Genomic DNA, 27,111 nt, shown 5'->3' with positions numbered 1-27,111 from the left:
GCCACGTGCGTACTTCTCGGCAGCGCCACTAGATGGCACAGCGTGTCCAGTCGTAAGTATAGGGACTTTAGTCGTAAGCGCGAGACGAGTCTGGTGTACGCACGACGCGTTTCTCAGCGTTCGCACGCACCGGCATGCCATGCACTACGCAAGCCACACGCAAGCTTCGCTGCGGCAGCGCTGCTTGGCGCCGAGTGTTCTTTAGGGAAGCGTGAAAGAGGAATCCCGCTGCAGTACAACTCGTTTCGACGCTAATACGTTGACGGCGAAAATACACCGATTTTTCAAAAATGGCGACTTCCTACTCTAGTTGCACTCGTGCCGCCAGTGTAGGTAAGAACAATAGCCATATCGTGCACATGTCTGCTCTCACGGAGGCCCGTGTCTTTCCTGCAGTCAACGCAGAAAAAAGTCTGGCACGCGATGCCGATCTCGAAGGCTATGCTTTGGCTGGTTGCATGCGACGGAAGCGATTGCAGGAGACGAAAATAAGTCATAAACATCGGGTTTTGGGCCCCACCTGTGACTACCTCGATCTACTAAACCTTCCAGATTTATAGTTCGGCGAAAGCCGCTAAATCTACCGACTACAGCCCTAACAAGACGACATAAACGTAGCCTGGCACGCCGCCTACCATCTCGAAGGCTATCAAGCGTGACGAGCGTTTCCGCGTAGTGGCGACGACGTCAAGCCAGGTCGCACATCTCGGGAGCCATGTAAACACGGCCCGCACGTTCCAACTGACGCGATCGACTGCGAACAGCAGCTCGTCGCACCGTCACCGGGTTTCAACCCCTCCTTTATCAGGAAGCTGCCCCACACCCACACCGCGTTGTTGGACGGCCCCAGCGAGCTATGAAACGTCACGGTGCTCTCCGTTTGAGACATGTGATCGCGACCTGCGACGGTTTGCGAGCGATTTCGACGACCTGGCGCTTGTAGGACGACGCTGTCAGCAGACGGCAGCCAGACACAAAGAGCGATTCGCAGTAAGCGAACTGGAGCGGTGATAATGCATTGTCTGACGCTACAAGCCCTGCTGCTGGCTTCCCTCGGGTAAGTTGATCGCTGAATTTGTTTCGTTCACCGCGCTTCCCTCGAAGAGGTCAGCGGCGATCAGCTGATCCTTGTCACCGCAAGGACTTTCGCTCGTATTTTGTTTTTCTCTCTTGGCTCAGGTCCCTGACTCGTTTACCTTGCGAAATTACTTCGTGCGACCCCGTGTGCCAGGGCCGTGTTGTCAGCCTCAGACGCTAGATTATTATTTTTTTTTTTCCATTGAAAGCAACATTGTAAGACCAGGAACTTTAAATCGTAGCAAGAAGAGTTGCGAGAACTCGTCTGGGGGGCGGTCGCCGTCTTTTATGAAAATCATACCGTACCTGCAGTGTTGACGCGATATTAACAGTTCATTACTGCGATATCGACTATTGGTCGTAAAGTGCGCCAGCTGTTCGCCTTTGCATCTGCGCGTCAGCTGTACGCACCTGTTAAACGTCTTGAGGTCTAGGAAACGAAAAGGGAAAAAAAATGTGTAAGAGAAAAAAAAAATAAGATATAAGAGTCGCGCGTTGTAAGGAAGCGCAAAAGCCAGCGCGTTGATTTCCTTTAACAGTTCTATTACGTAATGCTTTCCCCTTTTCCTTCATAATTCGCTGAAGTACGCTCTTCCGTTCTATCTCTCTTCACACCATTCCCATAAGCAACCCCTGTCTGCAAACTAATCGCGCAAGAAAAATTGTACTGCTCATGCATCATGGGACGTATTCTGCAACGACCACTTTCGGCGATAGTATCTCCGTCAGGCGCGCGCTGATTGAGCGAAATCGGATGAGCTTATTGGCTGGTTGAGCCCTACGTCACGCGAAGGCGATAGTATCGCCGAGGCGATCGTTGCAGAATACACCCCCATGTGTGAACATGATTATGATGTTTATTTGGTATATATGTTTTGCATATCGCAAGACGTTTTGCAGTAACGGACACGGAAAGATGGCTAAAGGACTCATGTAGCGCTACTTTCAACTCGTATATTTCGAGAAAAAACGCGCTAATACAGAAGACATGGAATGCGGGCTTTCAGTATGCACAATGCTGTAGTAAATTAATGTTGTTGAATAGAAAGAAGGGAAGGCATGCTATATGCCAAAGCATGCTTTGTGTATGCAAATTCAAAGCATATGTAAGCATGCTTTGCATATGTAACATAAATTGAATTAATTGATGTAGTATGACCACTTCATACAAACATTAGAAGTACAAGGTTGACGTAATTGGCAGTTAAATGTTGCACGTATTTGGTGATTTTCTTCTCTCTTTTCCTTCTTCTCAGTTCATGCTTACCAATCATTTATATTTCATCACCGTTTTCTCTTGTATTGCAGGGGATTTGCAACTCCCACTAAGGATGTGTCAATGGTAACTTACTTCATGCTCAGCCAACAGTGGAGCACAGGTTACTGCAATGCAGCACATGATAAGGTCAGTCTCACAGATTTGTGTTAATTTGGTTTTACTGACAAATCCAAGGTTTAAATGTGCATTAGAACACTGGAAATGCAGCCAACTATGTCAAGAGGGAATTAATGGTGTAGGGCGCAAGCGGGGTGTAGAGGAACAAAAGCGTGGTCGTTACAACTACCTCAGTGTCATTACTTCACACTGGTCAGAAGTAAATTTAGTACTTTGTGCCACTACAGTCTTTATTTAAAGCGCTTTTTTTTAAATTTATTTATTTATTTAATTTTTCCATATTACTTGCTACAGCTGTACTTTGTCTTCTTATGTACACCTTGTGAAGGTGGCCTCATTACCGTCCGACTTCTCTACCTACCTCCTGTATATCACTATCATGCAATTTTACAGCACGCTAATTAACTTGATTCTCATTTAGCGGGGCTCAGTCCCTAATTATATCTGCTTTCAGTTCACAATAGCGTGTCAAAGTGACAATGTGGTGATTATCTGGACAAAACCCCCAAGCTTATATGATAATGATACTGACAAGTGAGGACAGCCAGGTGATAAGTGTTACTACAATTGCAACATATCCTAAAGTGAGTTTTATTGAGGAGAAACGCCCCCTGAGCAGCAAATGAGCAAAATGTACACCGCAAATGCACAAACAGTTTATCTCTGCCTAGATTAAAAAGTCTTGCCGCTACATTGCAATAGTCTTATCTGACCTATCCTTCTGTTCTGGTGCTGTGCACCCTGCAGTGCATCAAGGAGAACGAAAGGAATTTTTGGACAATACACGGACTTTGGTAAGAATCTCCATAATTCTAACAACAAAGGCAAACATTAAGAGGAAGCTATAGCTTGGCTGCTTCTATCGAAATACATGGGAATGGAGAAATCATTTTTCTCAGCAACCATTACACCTATTTTGTTGAAGTTTGTCACATTTATAAGAAATTAAAATCTAGTGGCTCTAGCAAATGCGTTCTTTATTTAGGCTACCCATTTTCTAGAAACATTCTTGGAATTTGAAAAGGTTTTAAAAAGCTCGAAGTATCAAGTTGATATAACTCAGCAGTAAAGAACGCTATAGCATTTCTGTAAACGGCATCTAATAATACATCTAAAGCAGAGAAAGCTGTTGTATCATACGTGGCTCTGAAGTATGCCCCTAATTTGTGAGTAGGACTTTTTCAAAACCCTTGTAAGCATTGTAACAACTTAACATGAGCTGTAAACTTGTATATGAAGTTTGTCTGATTCAGATGCACTAACAGAACTGCAATATCTATTTTGGTGCAGAATTATAGATCTGTAGACCTTCTACTTCCTGCAAGTCAGTAAAGCTTAGCTTTCTCTCTTAAATGCAACAAATTTCATTAAAATCAGTTCAGTAGTTGTCAAATGACAGCATTCCTGCATTTCACATGTATTTGGACACGGAAATCAAGTTAGCCCTGAGGCAAGGCTTCCTCTTAATGTCAAGTTAAAGTGGTACAGTGACGCTCCAAATTTTCCAGACCATCTCTTTACTGACAACAGAGTTCTTGTAACCGAGAAAATGATGTTCATGTAATTAATTGGTGCCACCCATGGTTTCTTATAGTTACCTTGAGGAAAATGCCATAGCAGTGCTGTTGTGCGCATGGGAGTGTCGGGGTATGTGCTGGCTTCAGATTAGTATCTTTCTTCAAGAGCAAACACACCTTTAAGGTGCATCTGGCGAACCGCATTCCATCTGTCACGATGGCCAAACAACATTTAAATGTTTCTTTTTTTTCTTTCTGTATTACTACAATTGAACCTGAATATAACGATCTCAGATATAACAAAGTAAATCAACAATTTTTATCACCGACATCAGCTAGCAATGAATATATGCCTATAACAAATATTGGATATAACGAAGGTATTTTCGTGCTGAATATGATTCCTTATGACATGTTTCAACTGTATTTAGAACACTTTTTATTAAAGCATAAGACCTTGTCTTGGGTTGTAGAATTATATGGCCGGTAAAGTTGAAGAAATGGTGACACGGTCTGCACTCTTGTACATCCGTTTTAATTTTACATTGTTGTTTGCTTTGTTTAGTTGTACTATATGTGCTTAAACTTCATTATTGTGCTATGGGGGAGCCAAAACATTTTATGCAGATTTCATTTTAAGAAAGCTCTGTTTATGCAGCCACATCTTGTTTTAGGCCAAGCCATGTACAAGACAAGCCGAGCATGCCTGTACCACAGCATTCTCATGGTGGCACGCCACTTGTTAGAAAAGTCACATAGACAGTGACACCACATTTCCCTCTAGGTAATATTTTAGGAAACCTTACGCCACTGCAACTGTGAAACTATGGAACCAGCTCCTAATGGCATCTCGTGGCACATTTAGAACAGATAAATAGCAGTAGTTAGCCAGTGTTTAGAGAAATATAATTACACGGTATTTAAACGCAATATAAACTGCAGTTTGACTTTTTCTTTTAATTTGTTCCGCAGAATTCATTGGTGCTGTCCCTTCATGTCGGTGATATTTGTGGAAGTGTGGTGCCCTCTAGCGCACCAGAGCATTAGTGCCCGGCATTTTAGTTCTGAGACCACTAGCACAGCGTACGATTCTCACGCTGTACTGAAGTGCGAATGGTGCATCTTCATCTGTTTTCTTGAGCAGTCTGCTGTTATCAGTCACAGTTTTCTCACCTGCTAAGTCATCTCTTAGTGCTGAGTGATTTTCAGGGGCGCAATTTATCACTGTAGCTACATACTCTGTTGCTTTTAACTCCCTTATGGCACATCTTCGTGAACTGTGTAAACATCTTGAATATTGCATTACAAGGTCAGAATCATTTGGTAATGAAATTATTAAAAAGGTATTCATGCAGCCATTGCAAGCACACAGCGTACAGTTGGGGATTTCTGCAGTCTATTTACATCTGCAATGTAAATTTAAAAAGCTTTTGTCAGCAATTAACTGGAATTTACATGAAGAGTAGAAGTGCTGATGTATTAGAAAGCTTCTTGCACAATGAATACAAGCCCACGATTTGCAGCGATAGTGCAAAACACCCATTGTTTGGATTACTCTGTCTTTAAAGTGTGCAACCCAAATGTTTGCCTTGTGATACCATGATAATAATGTTCTCCTGGCATTGCAGGCCTTCTTCAAACACCTCAAGTCCAGAGTTTTGCAACCGAACACTTCGTTACAATGCGACAGTTCTCACGGTGAGGATTTGTCTGCTTGTATCAAATCTTTTCGCTAAGCATAGTGCAGACAGGCATAAATGGGATGCAAATCACATGTTCTTGCTCACAGCTAACCTTATGATGCCACGCACCGGTAAATTCTAGTCTTATATGCATAACCAGCAAGCCTATTAAAACATACTTTCAGAACCCGGTCTGTATGGAGACGCATTAATATGGAAAGCCACATTCAAAATCTTCTACCTAGAAAGTTCATGCCTTCAATCTAGAAAGTTAATTCATTCTTGTATACTGCATAGTCAAAGGATCACACAATGCACATAAGCACCTGTTCTGTATCTATAGAGCGTGTCTGTCTATGCTGTTTCTAGTAACATGTACGTGGTATTACTAATTCTTGTTGCATGCAACGATCTGTTGTATTTGTAGCCCCTGGTACCTAAGCTTGACATGTATTGGCCATCTATGACCAGCAACAACAACAACATATTTTGGTGAGTGTTAATTTTGTAAGAAACTTCTTGCTCTAAAAAAAAAAAAAAAAAAGAGAAATCTAACGTCTGGCTAAAACAGAACGATATGAAACTGAAGTTCTGCAATTGTTAGTAGTTTGCATTCCTTTGTCATTTTCGGTCAATTATCAGACCTTAGATGAAGGGCACTGAAAAGCTGCTCATTGTGCTATGTTATTCATGGCTGTTTACCATACATTTATTTCACTTCAGTTCAAAGCTGATTTAATTGAAATGTTCACCTGGTTCAAATAAAATACCACATTTCTGAATGATGCCATTTCACTTTATTGCAGTACCATGCAGAAGTATTAAACTAAGGATCAGAAGCATGGTGCTTTAGGGAAAACTTGCACATGCTTTGAAGAATATCGAGCGAACATCTTCTCTGCATGCTAAAGTTAAAATTTTTCTCAGCAGCATTCCGGGCATTAACTGACGGACAACACTGGTCACATGTTTTTAATGCCCGATCTGGCTGTACAATCTTTTAAACGGACACTAAACATAAAAATAATTTAGGCTATATGAGTATATATTACCCTTCCACAATACCGAAAAAAATTAGACGCTATTACCATAAGACGAGGCTGGGTAAGCAAAAAAAAAAGAAACTAAGGACACGTGGCGCCACCGCGTTGAAGTTCCCGCACCAGCTTGCCGTGACACCATGGATTGTAACGCTGTTCGCTCGGGTCTAGTTAAGTTTTTATCGGTAAATACACACTTCATTGTATTCTAAATGAACTTGGCAAGTTTAAAGGACTTTTACTGCGCCTGCAACAGCCGCAATACAAGAAAATACTTCGAGATCCATGACTTCACACTGACAAACCAGCATGAAGTTCAAAAAATTAATCTTTGACCTTCAATTTCTCTTCTCATAATCAACGTATTACCACATAATTGGCGAAAGTTGGGTTGTGAAGGAATACTTTATCAATTTAAACTGATTTATTGATTCTCTTTAGTGTCCCTTTAATGAAGCTAGGGGAGGCAGCTCGGTATTCGCATATCAATTCCCTCATGTTTCTTTTCTTTGAGTAATTTCTTGCTCCACGAAATCCTTGAGCCATCAACTCTGTTTAGATCAGTGCAGTGGCAGCAAAGCTGTGCCCTGTCTTATTCATGCCTGTTCTCTTCTTTATCCTCCCTCTCACTTCCAGGAAACATGAATGGCAAAAGCACGGCACTTGTGCCACCGTAGTGCCCCAGTTGGATGGACTTTACAATTTCTTCAACTCAACACTGAGCCTATATCTGCAGTACAATATTACCGAGTGAGTTTCATGCAAAAAACGCTCGTTCACTGCCAGTGCAGCCATTTCCCAAAGTTGCCACCAAAAAAAAAAAAAAATTTAATTTTTCGCAGTTTTGCTCAGGGCGCAAAGCAGTCACAGAGATGGCTAGCTGAAACTTACACACAGCAGTTTTCAAATGGTTAAGAAAGAGAGAATAATGTCAATTTGTTCTAAGAAAATTTATTGCATCCCAGCTACACTGGACTGGGCATCGCTTATCGTCACTATCAAAGATCTCCTTATAACTATCAACTCACCGGATCAACTCACCGGAGCACCTTACATTCAGTGTCGTCTATGGCATTTGGGATAGTACATTTCCTAAATGCCTTGCAGACCATGGTAGCCTTAAGAACTTAGAGCAGGCACAAAGCTACCAAGGCATTTACAGCTGCAGCAACATATGCATAGGATTGATCAACAAATTTTTAATTCCAGTGCCAGTATTGGTGCATACTCTAATCTAATGTGTCAATAATTTTTTAGTAAATATTTCTTTTTATCTTCTTCTTCTTGTAATATTTGTGCACATTATAATCAAGTAAATGCAAAAGATGACTAGACCAGTACGAAGGAAGGTTAGGTAGCCCATGCCTGCAGCCTGCGAGCCACGGACAGGGTTTTGGGTCCCCCCCCCAGCACAAGCCTATTCACAACTCGGCATTTAAATCAAACCATGGCCAATGGTTTATCAGGCACCGGTCTGCTCCTCACATGCTATCCGTGCAACCATAATCGTTGCTCAATTATCACTTTCAATTTTGCTGGAAACATCCTCTTTTGACTGAACGAGCACTTTCTCTGCCTCACTTTACTAGTCCTAAGAGCTATAAACTACAAGGGTGTTTTTATACTCGAAATGAAGAAAGTTTTCACACATTTTCTGGGACAGAACATAAATTACTGCACCCGCCATGAATGCAGCAGAGTTAAACAGAGTTTGAAGGACATCATATAATTAATTGAGACATCAAGGAACACCTCTTCAGGAACAGTGCTAATCATCCGTTATTGCAAAGAAAAGTGAAATGAAGTGATGAGAACATTGGCTATCCACTGAAATAAAAACAATAATGGAAATTGCTTTGTAAGGCCTGAACCTTATAAATTGAGCATATGTTATTGTTCCAGGTATCTACTGAACAATGGTGTAGTGCCATCCTCTGAAAAAACATACCAGGTAAGGTGGTTGTGTTGAATAAAACTGTGTATGCCCACCAGAGGTTCTGAACACACTGCTAATTATTTTGTCCTCCGTTGGTGTGTTTTGCTTACAGCTACAAACAATTAAAGATGCTCTGCACGACGATATCAAAGAAGCGGCTAATTTTGTGTGCTACTCAAGCAGGGTAAGCCTTTAAATTTGTTACAATATTGTGCACCGACAAAGGTGACATTGGCAACCGTGTCAGTGAACTTGATTACACGATCTTGCGTACATGGGAGACTGTCTTGCTTAATCGCAAACAGACATTTCGTTAATCCTTTATTTTCTCCACTTTCTTCTACTAACCATGTCTTATGCCATGTCACGTGTGTTCATTTTGACAACTCTTGCACTTCCTACTATTTTTACTTTATTTAAAAATACTAGCTCAATAACACTCCTGTCTCACACAAAGATCACATCTTGTGGTATCTTCCGTATAGTAAACATGTGCAGCTCATCAGGCATAAATGAGATATTTCTGTGATCTTCGATTCAGGCACTCAAAAAATTTGTTTAAGCTAGCTTAGTGGATCAGTGACTTCATTTGTATGCCCTCTTGCCACAGCTTCCTGCATTTTCTATTTGATTCTACTTTTCACTGATGGAAGAGCTGTTCGCTTGAACGACTGAGCTCAGTTTCTGACCGTTAATTCGATCCCGACTGAAGCTTCTGGCCGGTGCCCTTGCATTTCTATGGACCCAAAGTTTCATTATTTCGATCCTGAAATTGGCATTCACTGAAAAATACCAACTTGACCAGTCAACATGCACGCGCCTGACTCCTGTGGTGACCCCTTTAGTATCAGCATGTCTCAGCAGAGTTTAGGGGACAGTGAACACATGTAAAAAAAAATCGCCTCTTGAAAACGCCTATTTTCAGCCTGTCCTAGGAAGACTTTCAAGCAATAACAGTAGCTCACGAATGTCCGATTATCGTATTTACCTTATTTTAATGCGCATCCTTTTTTTTTCCCCCCAATAAAATTGGGCAGAAAATTCCCTGCGCGGTGCAGTTGGATACAAAACCAAGGCTTACGCTCAATCTGCACAGCCTTGTGTACGCGTGCAGGAAACTGCACGTCGCACACTGGAGCACAAATTTCGCAATTAGAGAAGACAGTTGGGCTAGTTGGTGCTTATTACAGACGTGTTCGCTCTATGTGCTTCTTGCTGTCATCCGATGTCTTTTTTGCACTAGTTGATGTCTCAAGTCCACGAATTTCGGTTTGCACTGGGTCGGCGTGAGCAATGTAAACCGAAATTTGTACACCTGTGTGCGACGTGCAGGTTTTCGCTGCAGATTGAGCCCTAAAACGGCTGTATTGCGGCGAAGCTGACTTAGTCACTTTAGGAAACCGGCCGCCATTGTGCAACACATATTAGACCCTTGCCCACTTTTCTTGCTAAATTGGGTGCACGTTAGGTTTTTACTTTATTTAGGAGCTTTAGTGTTATCTCTACTTTAGTTTTCTACATTGGGCACATAGAAAGCGGGTGCACATTTGATTTGGGGGCATGTTGGAATTGGACAAATACTACTAAATGAATCAGCTTTGTGTTTTTATGTTTCTTTCTGCATCTTGTTCATTTCGACCCGCTGGATAATTCGATCAATTTCGCCGGTTCCCATAAGGGCTGAATTGACGAAAGTTGACTGTACCAATTTCTTATTCTTTTGGTGCAGACTAGGCACATAGAGCTACTGTTTCATTAGACAAAATGGGCAACAACATGCCATCTGTGGTAGAGCTAATGAGCCAGCAGGAGCCACAAAATAATTTGGTCAGAAGTAATCAAATTAGATGTGCTTGCCAGAGTCGGTATTTTGCTCTAGTGGCAACTATAAATGGTGCTGGAGTGGGTGACACAGATGTATCTTAATGAAACACACAACAAACATGTAAAAAATGTGCATGTTTGATGCTTTTTTTGTGTGTGTTTCTTACGGTCTACGCTTAGGGGGCAATGACCTTGCAGGCAATGCAAGGTCAGTGCTGATGCTAATCAAAAAACCTTCAAACCTTTTCAACTTTAGAATTCATTTGACCAAGTACAGCCAGTGCTTGCAAACAAGCAACCCCTCTCTCCTGTCATCCTTGTGCCAGCTCAAAGAGAAAACGATAGAGCTTTATACTACGGGAAGGGGGGAGGGGGGGGGGTGCAAGCGCTAGGGGGCCCCAACGCCTGCGTTACCCTAATCTAAAACTCTCTAATGGCTTTATTCGTTCCGTGCGTAGCGGGCGCGAGTGGGAAAAGTATCGTTCTGCTTCCGGGACAATCATGCAGTGCGCACGGTTTCAACAATAACGTCCTGTGCCGACAAGCAAGCAACAGCCGACACTGCAGAAACGTAAAACGAAACCTCACCTGCAGATATCGTGGTTTCCGCTTGCACGCATTGTTGTAGTCCTGCGGTGCGTGTTTCGATTGCTCGTCGGGCGGCAGAGGGTAGTCAAATGGTCGCACACTCACCCATGCACGCGATGTTGACGCCGCGAGAATCGTTAAACTGACCCTCGCACCTTTTTCTGTCGTCTGCGCTAGTCACGAGAGTCTGCGCTCTGCAATGAGACCTCGCTGCGATGAAGCGGCAAGCAGTTCGTTCCACCCTCCGCGTTCCTGGCGTGAATCACTTCTTCGGCGTTGTAAACAAACGCGTCCGCGTTTTTTGTTTGTTTCTACCGGGCGTCGGCCGTTGACGCAGACAGCGGAGGCATGTAAACGGCTGGCTGCCGTGTAGAAATCTGAAACTACCCGCCGATCCGATAGATGGGAAAGAGAGGGAAAAAAAAAACTAGATGAGGGAAAGGAGAAAGTAACTTCAGTGTTGTTAGCCGCACTTTAAAATATCGTCTCGCTAGGTTTCGGTTTTACAGCTTGCAAAGGTAACGCGATTTTTGCGTCATATGTCAGGTTAGGGGTCTCTTCGTAGTTTGCGTAGTTCAGACGTGAGGCATCGGTATGGAGTTTTTGTCAGCTTCCATTCTCTTTTATTGCGATATCAATTATATGGACTATGCCAGTGCATTTCTGCAGCTGTCGTCGCCGTGAGGCTCCGTATAACGTCCAAACACGGTAACATCGTCACCGGACGCCGTGCGCTGTATGTGCGAGTGAAAGCTTGCGAGATCGAGTCGGCCGACGCGCGCTTCTTCTGTCGCGCGCGAGGCACGAGGCAGTGCGTTGGGCAGTGGGGGGTAGTTTTCTATTCCAGCGGCGGCTGCTTACGGCGCAGCCGCGCGGCCGCCGTATCTTGAAAGCGATCTGCGACGTGGAAAAAGTGGGCGCCCGCGCGGGCCGCATCTTCAAAGCGATCTGCGATGTGGACCAAGTGCAATTAGTGCCGGTAGCTTCGTATGCGCTGTGCTTTCGACGTTTAGTTCGCCTCCTCACTGCAGCGTTTTGACTGCGAGTTTCCGCGGCCACGAAGCGAGATGTGTTCATGTTTACCTGTGCGCGCGTGACCGTGCTCGTTAATTTTAGTTAGTAACTGATTGTTTACAAGTTTATACGGCCGATAAAACTACTATCCTTAGTTCGTATAGCTGTCTACTAATTTGCTATCACAATTGATGCTTCGCCTTTTGGGCGAAACTGCAACTTTTTTTTTTTTTTTTTTACGATTTGCTGGGCTGGTCTCGTTTTAAATTACAAGTTTCATAAACGCAACTGTGGCTTCTACAAGGAAGACCACAAGCCCACTGGCAACTCTACCCTCACCTTGATAAACTTTTTAAAGCGCAAACAAGAGACAAGGCACGAAAGGAGGGTCAGACACAGGACAGGCGCTACTTTCAACTGTTTATTCCACAACGTCGTCATGAAATATATATGAAAAAGGCACATGCGCAGAAACGTTAATGAAAATGAAAAAAAGAAAGACATGATAAGGACAATGTATAAGAAATGCCTGACTAATTTACATGCGCGTCGAGGTATCCAAACTCTTTTGCGTAGAGACTTAAAGAAGGTTCACTGATGCAACCTTCCCTCCTCTTTTTTATGTGATAAGCTTCCAGCATCAAGCGGGCCTGCTCATTGTGGCTCATACCAAGAATCCTCGCGTCAAAAAATAATGCCTCACATCTGCAAGAGTTCACGCAAAAGCTATATCGGTCAAACAGGAAGGTGTGTTAATGACCGATTTAGAGAACACACCTTGAATATTAAAAAGAAGGAGCGAATGCATTTGACGGAATCACGTGAACTCTTGTGGATGTGAGGCATTATTTTTTGACGCGAGGATTCTTGGTAGGAGCCACAATGAGCAGGCCCGCTTGATACTGGAAGCTTAGACATAAAAAAGAGGGGGGAAGGCTGCATCAGTGAACCTTCTTTAAGTCTCTACGCAAAAGAGTTTGGATACCTCGACGCGCATGTAAATTAGTCAGGCATTTCTTATACATTGTCCTTATCATGTTTTTTTTTCTTTCCTTATGGTGCTTTTTTTTTTCATTTTCCTTAATGTTTCTGCGCATGTGCCTCTTTCTTATGTATATCATGACGACGTTGTAGAATAAGCAGTTGAAAGTAGCGCCAGTGCTGTGTCTGACCCTTCTTTTGTGCCTTGTCTCTTGATTTGCGCTTTAAAAAGTTTATCAAGTATGCACCAACTAGGCCCACAGAAAGTTCTTCTACCCTCACCCCCCCCCCTGCTTTCTTCTTTGTAATCGTAAAAATGCTGGCTATGCACGAGGAGGAAGGGGCACAGCAAGAAAGGGCAGTGCTCCACCCATGACTTGCCAATTGGGGCAGTTAGTTTGCTGCGCATTTGATATCCTCTAGAGAACTACGAGAGACAAAGTCCATGGCCCGTGCATTAACGTAAGGCCTGAGAGTTACGCAAGCTTTCCTTCACATTTGATTAAGGTCCAGCTCTAAATCCAAGAGCGGCTGTTTAGGAGCTTAGACAGCTTTGCAGCTAGTTAATATGGAGCAACTGTGAGGCAACAGAGATGGTGCAAAAGGGGAGGGGGATCTGGTCTATTGAGTATTTGCACACCGAGAGGATCAAACATGATATTCTTGGTGCCACAGTAGTGTGCTAGAATATGGGATAGTGTGCTCAGGGAGGACTCACGGCTGTCGCACTTGATGTCGAAAGCCACGAGATGGTGCCACCAGAGCACGGACTGTTGCATCATGCACCACTTCCAATGCACTGTGGCGCTTTGTGTACATCGCAATTAAGAATCTGCTTTTTAATCGCCAACACGTCTCTGCTTCGACGGCATCCTGGCTGAGGCAGGATCTGTTAGAGGGCTTCTTGGAAATGCACAGCGAACTGTGGAATGCACATGCAATTCTTACAATTACGTGTCAGACATGAAAAAAATAATCGATGATAACCTACTCCTTCGTATGCAGATGTAACTCAAACAGTACATGAACATTATGTAAAGAGACTGGCTACTTCATTTCTAAAAGTCACGGGATCAGCAATATATTGGATATAGCAAAAGTAATTCATAACAATGATTATTTACCTAATTACTCATTTATTTAGGCAATATGAGTAATGCAAGCCAATAGTACAATTATTTTTAATTAATTGTTTATTTAATTAATTCTTTAAATTGTTTTAATGTAATTATTTGAGGTATTTCAAAGCTGGATAATTAAAATTAATTCAATAATTAATTAGGTGCATTCAGCTCATTATATTGCGGTGACAACCGCTGTGTATAATTCAAACTGGCATACCTCAAGGAAAATCAAGCCTTTATTTTAAACAGTGCGTCGTTTGAACTACATAAACTAAAAAAAAAAGATCACGAACACAAACTTCAAGGTAAGAACTAGCAGCCTACAACCAGCACAACTGACAACAGCAGGAATGAGCGACGGATCGATGGATGTTGGCGGCAGCGCTGCTGTCGCATGGGCTGGCATCCAAGTGCCAGACCTTTCCACACTTGCTGCCTCACGGCAATGCATGGCCCGTGCCATTCCTGAACACACTACCCCCTTCTAGTACACTTTAGCCATATGAAGCAAAAGGACCACTAGCCAACCATGTCTAATCTTGCAGTCACATTACATATCCAATTTAACTGGATGTTCCAAATCCAGCGCCATGATCAGGAGCAGCACTAGTTACCACATTCGAATAAAGATATACTTAAATCACTTTTAATTTCTTTCGTTAACTTCAGTGACTGTTGGCCTCATTGCTGTAATTATGTTACCGAAGCCAAGCCTTCATTTCTTTTGTACATTTTTGTTTCTTGTGTGTGCAATTTGCTGCAGAACTACACCGCACCCGTCCTGGCCGAGATTCGATTCTGCCTTAACCGGCAGCTGCAGCCCATCAATTGCAATGCGAAGCACTCCGGCTGTGGTCAAGGTGATGTCTATTACTTGGCCTTCGACAAAGATGGCGCCATCTCACAGACATCGCCACTTTCATGGCTCCTGCACTGCAGCTGGATGTTTGCAATCAGTGTCATACCAATGCCACTTTACCGGTTGCACTGAGTTCAAACAAAGCTGTGCACAGTACAAGCAGGATATGCTGTATACGAGTGCATCGTTCTGAAACCTTCGAAGGCTTCTTATGGTCATTACGGCCCGTGCACCCAAGGCAGTTTCTCGGAAACATCTAGGGCAGTCCTCGCAAGGCGCAGTACGTTGGGTTGTAGAGCGTATGAGCTGCATTGCAGCACTTTTCAGCAGTGGACCTGTGTGAATATTGACTTGCCATTTCGGTTGCCTTCAAACATGAAGTGCATATTTGGTTACCGAGGTTTTGCGATAAACCTGGCAGCTGATGGAGAGGTTGCTGTGCGAGCCCCTGCACTTCAGCGCTATTTACCTCAATCTTTTTTCTTTTTTTTTTGTATTCTAAGGCAACAGAATTATTTCATGTTTTGGCTTGCAAGACATTACAAGTAATCATGACGAGAGTCGTCGCGCCTCAGGCCTACACGATAGGGGATATAGGCTAAATACTGGAAGTAGGCTTTTCCACACTGTCAAGTTGCCCTACACAGACTGGCTGACCTCCCACTCGTTTCACCATTGAATCGACGACAGGCTAGAAAACCGCGAGGATGCAGTAAGCGAGAGACGGTGGCAAGGACAGCGGCACCAGATCGTGCGCCCCAGCTTTATTTCCGCTTCTGGGGCAACGTCCACCCATCTTGTGTGGGGAAGCAGTCTTGCAGAATTTCACATATCCCATGTGGCAGTGGGCGAATGAATGCGAGTGTAGGAATGGTCAAAAGGTGGCTGGCTTTTTGTTGACGAATGTTTTCATTTCTGTGGGCTGCACTGATCAACCAGCAGATCTCACTTAGCTCACGCTACAATTCTCAAAAGCAAGAAGAGTCGAGAAGTGGAAGGGCTTAAAGGCTTAAATTCGCTAGAAGTGGTGTCACGCCACAGATGCGACAACTTCAGCTATCTGCGCAAGCTCTGCGTCTAATGCATAGTGTCCCCCATCCAACAATTTCCAATTTCCAAAATGTTCGTTTCTGAACATCCGCAGCCAAACAGCAAAACTTCGCACCATTTTCCAGAACTTGCCATGACTTGCGGCTGCCATTACAGCCAGACCGCATCTTGTGCAAAAGAATGTGTTCGTTGCATATACATGGTAATACCATTTAGACTGCATATAAGGACAAAGCAAGTCCATAGTATGGTGTTGTGCCCGTTTCATGCTTTCACGACTGCTTCAACATTTATGCAGGTAGTAGTCTATTGCTGTTAAGAGTGTCCAAGTAGTTTTTGATAAAGCAGAGAGTTGCGCCGTCCTCTGGCTCATTTCTTTGAGCAAGGTAGCAAGCAGCGCTGTCCCCACAATTACCATGGTGTGATACTGAACAGCAGTGAGGCTGCAATGCTTGGCAGGCCTTCAAAAGTGGAGCCTATTGTTAAGTTTTGTTTTTATATTGTTTATTGTTTTTAGGTTTTCCCATTACAACACTATGATTTACACTTGCACACATTTTGTGCTCTTGTTTCAATTTACTATTTTAATTTCGCCATGACACCTATTTGCTCTATATACAATTCAATGAATTTTATGTATCGTGCACCGAAGTGTCTCGTAACTTTTTTGAAGCCCCAGATAATTTTTGTGCACTTTTACAGTGATGAGCACAACTATGCACTTTGCAGATTTTTATACTGCACAGCGTGTATGACCTATCAAATGTTTCATGTATTTCAATTGCGTATTCAAGTGTTGACCTGTGCCACTATGCCAGAATCTTGTGCCAGAATATTGTCTAATGTATTAAACATGCTCTTTTTCCCCTCAATTTTGATGTGATCCACTGAGAAAAGAATAAATAAACGAGGTAATATATTCAAAGCGTTCCAAGATTGTGCTTTTCATTTCTGTAATGGAAATGCAATTTCTCTCTTGAATCTGTTTTCTTTACAGAAAGTAAGAACATCTCACGTGAACTGTGAAACAGCGCTCACGCAAGGCCCCTTGCTTATGGCGAGACAGTTGTTTTCTTCTCGTGTAGTAAGGCGAAATGCAGAAATCCTCTACCTACACTTACGACAAACACATCAAACATTAGGCTTAGAAAAAATGTTTATTCAATGTACAGGGAATCAAATATACCACTGCACTTGAACGAAAAAACAAACAGGTCTGGTAACTGTGTCCTCCAGGAAGCAGAGAATGTGCCCCGCACAAAACTTACTAATGCCACCGGCAATAACGCAAGATTTTTTTTTAAAGTGCTGAACATTCAATGAAGGGAACACTGAATAAAATGACCTTGTTAGACACTTTGGCTTGAGCAAATTGCACTGGTTACTTAGTAAATATCAACAAACAAGTGTTTAAAAATTTCGTGACACCCGGCAGAGGCTAAAACAGCGTAACTCCGAAAGTGAAGAAAAACACATTCGACAATATTCAGAGCCGCAGGTAAATCACAAGATGCTTAACGTGACTCCATGCCACTGGCTTACAAAGATTTAAGAAAGGATACAAGGTGCGGTGACACGGGTACTTAAAGCTGGCAATTAAAGTAAACAGCACATGTTTCACGTGACGTAGAAACACACCCCTCCGCTTCTCACTGGGCTGCAGAGGCTATCGCAGAATTAAATGACTGAAAATAAGACTCAAAACCGTGGTAAAATAGTACGCTAGCGACTAGAACAGTACTGCACAGTACTGTACCCTAATTGCACTGTATTTGGCATAAAAACACAAAGGACAGAAAAATATGAGAAGGGGGTAAAGGACAGGCCTGCAACGGATACAGTTATTGGGACCACAGCGCTTGGGCGACGAAGACAAGGAATAACGACATGGATGAGCGCTACATCCTTGCTCACATCACCTAAGCGCTATGGTCCCAATAACTGTATCAAACCAACTACTAGTCTAAAAGTCTGTAATCCTAGATACTGCAATCGATGTTGCTATTTCAATGCATTGTCCCCCAAATTTTAGAAGATTTTAATTGCATCAGCAGCAAATGTCCAATAGCTTTTTTTTTTTTAATTTCATACCAAATTTTCCTGGCAGATTTTCAGCATATATTCACAAAAATATTTTATGGATTACGGTACATTTCGAGTTTGGTTTTAGAAAGATATTCACAAACAAAACAGGAATACTGATTTGCACTTCTTCCTGTGCATTTCGTTTCGAATTCAAAATGGAATGTACTAAAGCTAGCCGACATTTGTACTCTGTTACACCTTCTTAGAAAAGTCTTGAACTGAAGAAAACAGTGTCCCAAACACGACATGTGGTCCAATGTATGACACCGTGCTACACTACGGCCTGCAATTGTTTTTTTGTTGTTGTTTTTTTCGCAGCAACCTATGCAGATAGTGGTAGTTGTGCCTCAAATATTTTTTAAATGTGGACTTCCCTACCTAGAACTGATAAGTCAAATAAAATTAATTGGCAACAACTTTTCAAGAACGAAGAAACGCCGTAAAATCTTGACACAGTGCCTAATTTGCATCTCCCCTGAGCAACAGGAAAGGTGGATAATATCAGCTTAAGTTCAAGTGCAAACAATTCCGAAATTACTCCAGTGCCTTACGGAACACTTCATTTGTATTCCACCAGACTTTGTCTAAGCGAACAAGTATCACGCGACACTTTTTTTAATATGAGAACTACTCATTGCACATCGGCGAGTCATGTTCCAACTTCTGCATTCGTCTGCCCTTTGGATACATACACAAGATCACTTGGAGGTTGTTGCCGTAAGGCTTGTGCCTCAGACTGAAGGAATGCATGCCCGGCATTGTTTCCCGCACGCAGCAGGAATTAGATGCGTACATTTTGGACGATTGCACAATTTTGCTTTCCATACCACAGCCCAGTGAGAGCGCCACCTCGTAAAGCTAACTCTCATTCTACAAGGCACAGTGGAATTCAGCGTTGGAGCAGAAAGTCGTGAACAATTTTCCCGGCAGAGGGTGTGCCAGAGAACAAAAATATGCATACACGTTCAACATATGGCACTCTGCGCTAATAACATACCGACTGCAGCTACAATCGATGCGCACCGAGCAAGCGGCCATGCATACAAAAAAACATCACACAATTGCACGAGGACATCTCAATCACATCACCACTATGTACAAAACGAGGAATGACAGCACAACAACCCATGACAGTCATTCCTAGATGCAATGCCCGGTCGGAAACCCCTTTTCCTTGGAGAAGGCAGACATCCCCACAGGACACGCGACGCAGCTGCCGTACTATAGATGTGGGTGACGCACAATTGGAATCACATTCGCAAGTGTAACTACATACAGATGTGGCAGGTAAATCCTTCTGCCATTGGCGAGGATCTTTGGTAGGACTGATAATGCAGGACACAAAAGTAGACTACTGGCAGGTGAGACGCTGATAGATCAGCCCAAGCTCAACTTGTCTAGCAGCTTAGCAGTATTTATGCTAGCTGTAGCCGACAGCTCACACTACTAAACAAGCTCCACATCACTCCAGTTTAGTCGCAGAATTTTTTTAGGTTCATGACCTCAGCATGACCGATCTTTAACGGCACAAAATCCAACTAGGTAAGTTGGTTCGAAAGGCTAGAATAATTCTCGAGGAGTGTTTTCTTGCCGCAATGTATGTATAGGAGCATAACTGCAGAAATGAACATGCTACAGAAGCACTGTTTGAGGGGTTAGTTGGTTCATGAGTACTCTAGAGAACTGCTGTGTGAATGCAACAGCGCACAAGAAGGACACGCAGAAATAGTGTAAGCACAGTCATATGTATCATCTCATGTGCCATCCCTTTCTTCACAGTAGCAGCACAGCAATTCCCTACCACAAACTGGAGAAAAATTCTAGTAAAGCTTGTGTAACAGCTATTTTAGAACTATTATAACATTGGGCTTATTTTGTTGCCACATAATTTTCCCATGATCGAATGTTATGCAAGATCAACTTCTGCTAGAGTCAACAAAAATATTGCGCGAACTGCTCAACAAGCTGGGATGCTGACATTACGGCACAATGAAATCTTCTCAAGGATGCCTTAAAAAAACATTACAGCTTCAAGGAGCCATGTGCATCACTGAAGAAATTGTCCACGTTAAGCCTATGGTGTGCCAACCCACAGCTTTCGCTTACCAGTAGTCTACTACAAAATACATAAATGTGTAACACCACACAGTTGCTACAGAAAGGAGATGTAAAGTCCCAAAAAAAGTGCCTTCACTCCTGATAATGTGGCCTCGCATAAACGAAGCGCAATACCCTGCTGAATGTGTACTGATAAAATAAAGCGGAACAATTGGGGATGTGTGAATATTACTGTTTGAAACTTTCAAATAATGAACCGAATATTGGCAAAGTCAATTCAGTCTTCGAATTACCATTACATTCGTAAATATGAATATTTTTCTAGCAGTTTTTAATATTTTAGACTGTCAACTGAGGGCAATCAAACAAACTTGGATCAAAAAGTGCGGTAAATATCCCGGCAGCCGTAGTAGACATAAAAACACGAGAAGTTAGTAGTAAAGGATGCTATACGTTGCTCAGGGGTCTGACTTTTCGGCTAAGCCGATATCATTTGCACTCACCGTAGAGTCCCGAGTGTGCAAACAAGCTGCTTATTTGGTCATAACTTGCAATTTAATGACAGAAGCTTCCTAATGTAGTAAATATACTATGATGTGAACTGCTGTTTCATAATAATATAATAATAAAAATGGGTGTTCATTATTGAAAAGCTATTCGTAAAATATTCGATATTCGATTCACTTCTGGCCCTATTCGATTCAAATTTCATTCGGTCTCAAAAGTAAATATTCACACCACCCCTAGAAACAATAGCTCACTATTCAAAAACTACTTTGGTGCCCAGCTTATTAAAGAATACATAAAACACTGACGCTCAGCTGTGAAGACAATGAGCCCTATAACCTACGTATCGAAACAATGGTCCTCATCGAATTCGCATGTTGACAACAAACTCATTTCATCGAGATCAGAGCCCACAAAACAAGAGCCCTGGGCTAAAGTATACAATAATGCAGACGTATTCAAGGCTGACAAGCTGTGTGACTTAGCTATATTCAGGTGTAAAAGGATGTGTGTGCACTAAGCAAAAACTTGAAAAAAAAAAAAAAAAGAATGAAGTAAGTGAAAACACTGACTTGGCTTTGGCTGTGAACAAGGGTGGCCACTTCCGCTTTCTATATTTGGGCTTTTTTTCGTCGTGTTGCTCTTTTTTGGGCTATCGCATGTTTCTTTACAGACGGCCCTCACTCGAACCTTTCTGTTGCGGAAAGTGGTTTTCTACTTTACACACGCTCTCACTCCTATGGGCCTTTTCCACTGCGTAATTTCCAGGAGCCACGGAATGGTTGGCAGAAAGAAGAGCAGCTTAAAAGCTATTCACTGCTCAGGGAAAAGTAGAGTTTTGATCAACGATGACAATCAGTTTCTGACCATTTTTCAGAGGAGCATATAGTAGCTGAACTTTTTTTAAAGTGGTGATGGTAAACATTCCACCCATTTGCAGGTATAATTTAGCCAATCTATACCTCTTATTTAGGTTAGTTTTGACAGGTCTATCCACATGTTGGCCAGACTTCGTCACCTGCTGTGAATCAAACGATGCCACTGCATCGGTGTGCGCAAAGGCCAAATAAAGGCATGAACAAAAATTTTGCACAACTGGCCGTTCTGCAGGCGCGATGATAATCACCTAAGAGACTTCTTGCACCACCACGATGTACTGAATGTCATATTTGACAGCTAGAACTCCCGTTCCCTTCCTCCAGATTGCAGCCAATGGGTCCGTGACCAAATATCTAGGCATCATACATATTGATGAAGAAATTGCGGTCACTGACCGATTGCAGTCACTTATTTTCACCTTGACTTGGTCAGTGACCGCAATTTCTTCATAATGCTACCTGACCAGACGAACACATGTCGAACTGCTGACTACATCATACATATTCCTTTATAAGGGTACTAGTTAACAGAATTTGCCCGGTATTCTGAACTGCATATTTAAATAAGGCCAATCATGTTCAAGGTAATGACCTCCTCACAGATTCCACCCTTGCACACTTACCAGGTTTACAAAAAAAAAAAAAATACTTGTAGAACTGAGGCGATAGTGACCTAGGTAGACTCGGTTCAAAAACACTGAAAGTTAATGTCGCTGAGTTTAGCTGCAACAGGCATGTCACAGGGAAAACCCATTGCATTTTCGCTTTTGGTTTTCTTCTGCAGTAAGAAACAAAAGAAATCAACAAATGTAAGCAGAACTGATAGATGGCACCAGCGTACAGATTACAAAATAAATCAAGACCTCTGGCACAATTATACACTAGTGCCTACCTGCTTCGCCAGGCAACAAAATATGGCAACATCTAATGTAATCAGTAACAGCAATCATCATGTGCCAGCAAGATATGTCAAAAGAGCAGGTGTAAAAAGAGATTACAACAAATGCAAAGGAACAAGCAAAACAGAACAGGAATAAAATGTAACAGGAATGAAACTTTGAAACTTACATACAAAAAAAGAAAAAAACTGGAAACAATATCTTTGGGCATCTAAAACAGCAACCAGTTCTATGATGACATGGAAAAAAAGTCTTTGGGCATTCGAAAACAGCAACCAGATCTATCATGACATGCGACACAGTCAATACTGTATGTCACAATGAACCGGAGGCTGCGCTTTGAGAATGACTTGCAAAATACAGATGACCTAGCCAAAAACAAATCAAAAGCCATAAGCCATCTAGGTGCTGCAGAATTACGCAGCAAAAATCATATCACCCTGGATTACAGAAGTATGCTACAAGTAAGCTGCAACAGACCTCAAAGCGTAAACAAAAAAAAGGTTTAGGGTGGACATCACAATGCTCAAAGTGCCTTGGAGATTAAAAAGTGCTAAATAAATTCAACAAAACAAACCAACGTATAAACATTTCTCTTAGGGCTTTTTCAGTAAAGGTGAAAAGATAATACCTACACCTTGAAAGTGCTTTGCAATACGTCACGTGTTTGAACAGATCCTTGAAGCGACAAATAAAATGTACATCATCCAGAACAATGCAAGAGGGCAACTGATTCTAAAAGAAAGATTTCATCCAAGGACATTCAAAGAGCTGCGTGGGCTGGCTAAGTATAACTCCACAGATGAACTTCACTGTCAATGACATGAACCACCAAAAAACCAAATGACAAGGCAAAAAAAAAAAAAGCTGGAGCAGTGCAGCTTTTTCACATCTCTTAAAAGTCCACAACAATATCCCTATGGGAAATAAAAACGATACAATCACCCACCGACAACATCCATGTCATATAGAGGGAGCACGGAGAAGGCCATCTGGGCACCCTTCACAAACATATACATACAACATGCACAATAAGCATTAAAAATGCCCAATTGCAAACGATTCAGAGCAGCTGCCGTGAAAAAGATGGCAGTGTCACGATATGAAGTTTGCAATAATGCTGAATGGTCCTTCGAAGCCGCTTTTAAGAAAGTTAAACAAGAGAACACGCGAGTGTGCTGATAACAACAGAAAAACAGGTGTGTTGTTCTGCATCAGAATGTCGCAGAGCAATAGGCATGCACCAAGCAGAGTGCTGAGCCCAAGACGGTCAACGCTACACGGTACAGTTGTGAATCTCAACTAAAAGTTTCATGCCCTTCTTCCAAGATCCAGAAAAGCTAATATTATGCATTGAGGAATGCTAGCCACTTTGTTCATGAACGTTTCTCCCTCTGACAAACAATTCAAACTCCCAGAGATGCAGGACCAGCACAAGCTCTCGACTGAAGTAGTCACTGATATCAAGAATTTGATACATCTCTACCTGGCCTGAGTAAATCGCAGTCAAAAAAGTGGTGATGCCAACCACATGAAGAGAAAGACAGACATTCACTGTGGATCACGCTCTCGGACACATGTCCTTACGTTTTCTGCGGGGCTAGCCTTTTCATATTTTGAATGTGACGTAGTAATTGTGTATCAACAGTGTTTCCTTGAGTGTAATAAATCGTCGGCAGCCAACTATGGCTGTAGAGACGTAACACATTAGTTAAGTGCAGTGACTACTACAGCCGAGGGAATGCACTGCTCTGCACTTAGTGGGGCCAAGGAGCAGCACCAGGCTGTTCTGCGTATAAATAAGAAGAAAAGTGTACACACTAAGGTCTTTGGTTTTTTCAGCAATACACATTCAAGTCACACTACCTGAACAAGGTGAGAAAAACATCTCTTGTTGAGGGCAGGTCTTGCATCTGCAGTTCTGTGTAAATCGAGAAAACGCCAGCACTTCGAAGGGCCATGCAAGTGGTCTGTGGATATACTTAGGCAGCAATATCTCGCGTACTGCTGCGTGTGTATGTTTTTTTTTTCTTCTTTCTTTTTGCACAAGCAACATGGGACACTGTAGACGTAGGACAGCTCATTGGCCAGTCCGAGCACACACAGCCCATGCATCTGCTGTCCCAACTAAATGTCAGCAACTAAAATAAATTATTATAATAATGAAAGGCTCTAACAAATGGTATCAACTGTATGTTGCTACAAGTTGTCTCTCTTATGTCTTGATAATTAAAATCGGCTGATATATTAATAAATTGCCTAATGGCCAAGGCGTTAATTAGGAAGTTGCAAATCGTGATGAACACCCAAGTCCAGTGCCCCTGGTAAGACAACTTTGCCCAGTTTTTCTAAAGCATCAAATGTAAGCCTTTGAAAATAAGACGAAACCAACTACCAATGCATCTGCAGTTTGAATCCAGCCCAATTTCCTGGTCTAGAACACGAACAGCATAAAAGTTGGCTCATCAGAAATAGATGATCTGGGTGGTGGGAAATGTGGCCAACAACTCTCTGACTGACACCTAGGTTGCCATGTGACTGAGAGGCTGGTTAATCAGTCGTATTATTTAGATGCAATAAAACAAACTCACGACAGGGAAGACAGCTGGTAGCAGCATATAGCCCATTCCATTTGTGTAGCATCCTCCCATTATTTTTTTTTTTACTCCTGGAAACCTTCAGTTGGGACAGCAGGTATATGAAAGATCCCCTCGATTTGCCTGTGCCAGCTGTACTCGAGTTCAAAGCAGTGCAGTTTGGGGCTCAGCAAACTGTGAATGTCACCTGCTTTCAATGCATAGAACTTTCACTTTTCAGCTACACAGTATCCATTCAAGTCTCTGTGCAGGGCCACACACTGTTGCCACCGTCCAGTAAGAACCTGCTGTAAGGTCGCAAGTTCGCTGCAGAAGTGCTTTTAATTTTCAAGCAACAACGCACCACATTTGTCTGGTTCTGCAATGAAGTACAGAATTTGAACAAACAGCTGGTTCTTTTTTGATGTTTGGATATTTTGGCAAGCCTTCTTAGGTTACCTGTTAACTCTGAAAGTGGCCCTTGCTATCGCAAGCACTTCTCTTTTTTTTTTATCCAAGAAGTTGCCCCTCTCGAGTGTCATGAAATGATGGAAGTCGTGTAAAGTGCATGCGAATTATTTCTCAGTCCAAGCCAATCGCACGAGAATAGATAATCCAGTCAGACAAGTACATTCAGTTACGTCTTTAAAAAAATAAATATTCCCTTATGCAATTGAGGTGTCTTGAATTGTGCTTTTCAAGTGCGATTAAGCCAGCTGCATGTATCAGAGTTTTTTTAAACTGAGAAGCATTAATAATAATGAGCACAGAGGAAACAAAAGGAAAGTTGCTATCACATGAATGCAGTCTTGAAACATTTGCAGACCTGCACCGACGTCAACCCCTACAGCAGCCCAACCACACAGAGAACCACAGCTCAGCCGCAAAAGGCAAATTCGAGAGATGGACCTCGCGTACAGGTACTAGACGTGCCACACTTTTCATAAAAATCACTAGATGAACAAGGAAAGCACTGCCTCACGGCCAAGCCACCTCTTTCCACCCCGAGGTGTGGCGCCACCTGGTGGCCTCGGAGCGAGGTGAGCTGGAAAAAAGACTTCCGTACCGGAAGAGAGATGACCAGAGGAGGAGACCCGCAATGCATTTGCCGGGTGCTACCTGTGCACAGTGGAGACAGAGCTGCTTCTAAGACAGAGCTGGTGGTCTCGGACGTCGCCCCAGCCCCCGTTACCCTTCGGCGGTTTCAGGTTGCGCTGTATGCCATGCTTGACCTGGACAAATGAAAATGCACAATGCGAATAATAAATAGTTCAAACTCGTTATAACGAATTCACATCCAACATGAAAATGCCTTTGTTATATTATATATTCGTTAAAGCATACACGGTGATACTGACAAAAAAAATGTAATTAAATAACTGCAGATCTAATTGTATTATGTGACGATTCTTTATATTCATGTTCAGTATGTCGTGGATCTAGTAGCAGTGTCAGCTGGTGATAATACACACGGCATGTTGTCTTTGTCCACAGGCACAGGCCCAGGCATAGTGTAAAAGGCTTGAAGTTTATTTCGTCAAGTTACATGATGACTGTTTGGATGCCACACAGGCAAGGCAACACCACACACGTGAGCCCACAGCTACTTCAAACGTCTGCCACGCTCAGAAGCACCAGACGCATGGAGGAAGGAAAGCGTAGGAGAGGCCCTGGCCAGCACGGACGTGTTGGAGAAAGTGCGGCGGAAGTCACGTGCTGTTTTTCGCAAAGGAGCACTACTGGGACTGGTTGCCATAGCAACCACGCACCTGAAGCTCTCACTGCTGCTCTAGGCTTCTGAAAAGTGAGAAGTTTTTTCGGCCCGTGTTGTTCTCGCAGCACATTTTGTTCGTGAGACAAGCTGACTTTGGAGTGTGGTGTGTAAGCTTGAAAGTTGTGTTTACGGTCTACGAGTGTGAGTGTCAGCCAGCAACAGAGACACTCAAGTAATCACGGTGCGGGCCTCCGTCGTCGTCTTCAACGTGCCACGGAAAAACACAGGAGCGCGTCTGCTTCACTA

At 42.8% G+C, this 27,111-nt stretch overlaps 2 protein-coding genes across 4 annotated transcripts in view; one reads left to right on the top strand and one right to left on the bottom strand.

Moving 5' to 3' along the window:
* The first annotated feature begins 720 nt into the window (after window positions 1–720).
* On the top strand, window positions 721–17,013 carry LOC119457732 (ribonuclease Oy-like). Its single transcript, XM_037719380.2, has 9 exons — window positions 721–1,057; window positions 2,386–2,482; window positions 3,221–3,267; window positions 5,619–5,688; window positions 6,100–6,164; window positions 7,349–7,462; window positions 8,615–8,663; window positions 8,761–8,832; window positions 14,943–17,013. Exons 1-9 carry the CDS (start codon window positions 1,014–1,016, stop codon window positions 15,168–15,170), a joined length of 786 nt encoding a protein of 261 aa, XP_037575308.1. The 5' UTR covers window positions 721–1,013; the 3' UTR covers window positions 15,171–17,013.
* A 213-nt stretch (window positions 17,014–17,226) lies between these two features.
* Window positions 17,227–27,111, bottom strand: part of LOC119457731 (alpha-1,6-mannosyl-glycoprotein 2-beta-N-acetylglucosaminyltransferase) — a 29,841-nt gene continuing 19,956 nt past the window's right edge. For all 3 annotated transcript variants that reach the window (XM_037719379.2, XM_049670332.1, XM_049670331.1), the window contains exon 11: window positions 17,227–26,323. In XM_037719379.2, the coding sequence (XP_037575307.1) occupies window positions 26,207–26,323 (117 nt within the window). In that variant the 3' untranslated portion in view covers window positions 17,227–26,206. The remainder of the gene's footprint in view (window positions 26,324–27,111) is intronic.

Source organism: Dermacentor silvarum, chromosome 7 (genome assembly GCF_013339745.2).
Source record: "Dermacentor silvarum isolate Dsil-2018 chromosome 7, BIME_Dsil_1.4, whole genome shotgun sequence".
Classification (NCBI taxonomy): Eukaryota; Metazoa; Arthropoda; class Arachnida; order Ixodida; family Ixodidae; genus Dermacentor; species Dermacentor silvarum.
Note: the sequence above shows the minus strand (reverse complement) of the source record. Positions and strands in the feature narration are given on the sequence as shown.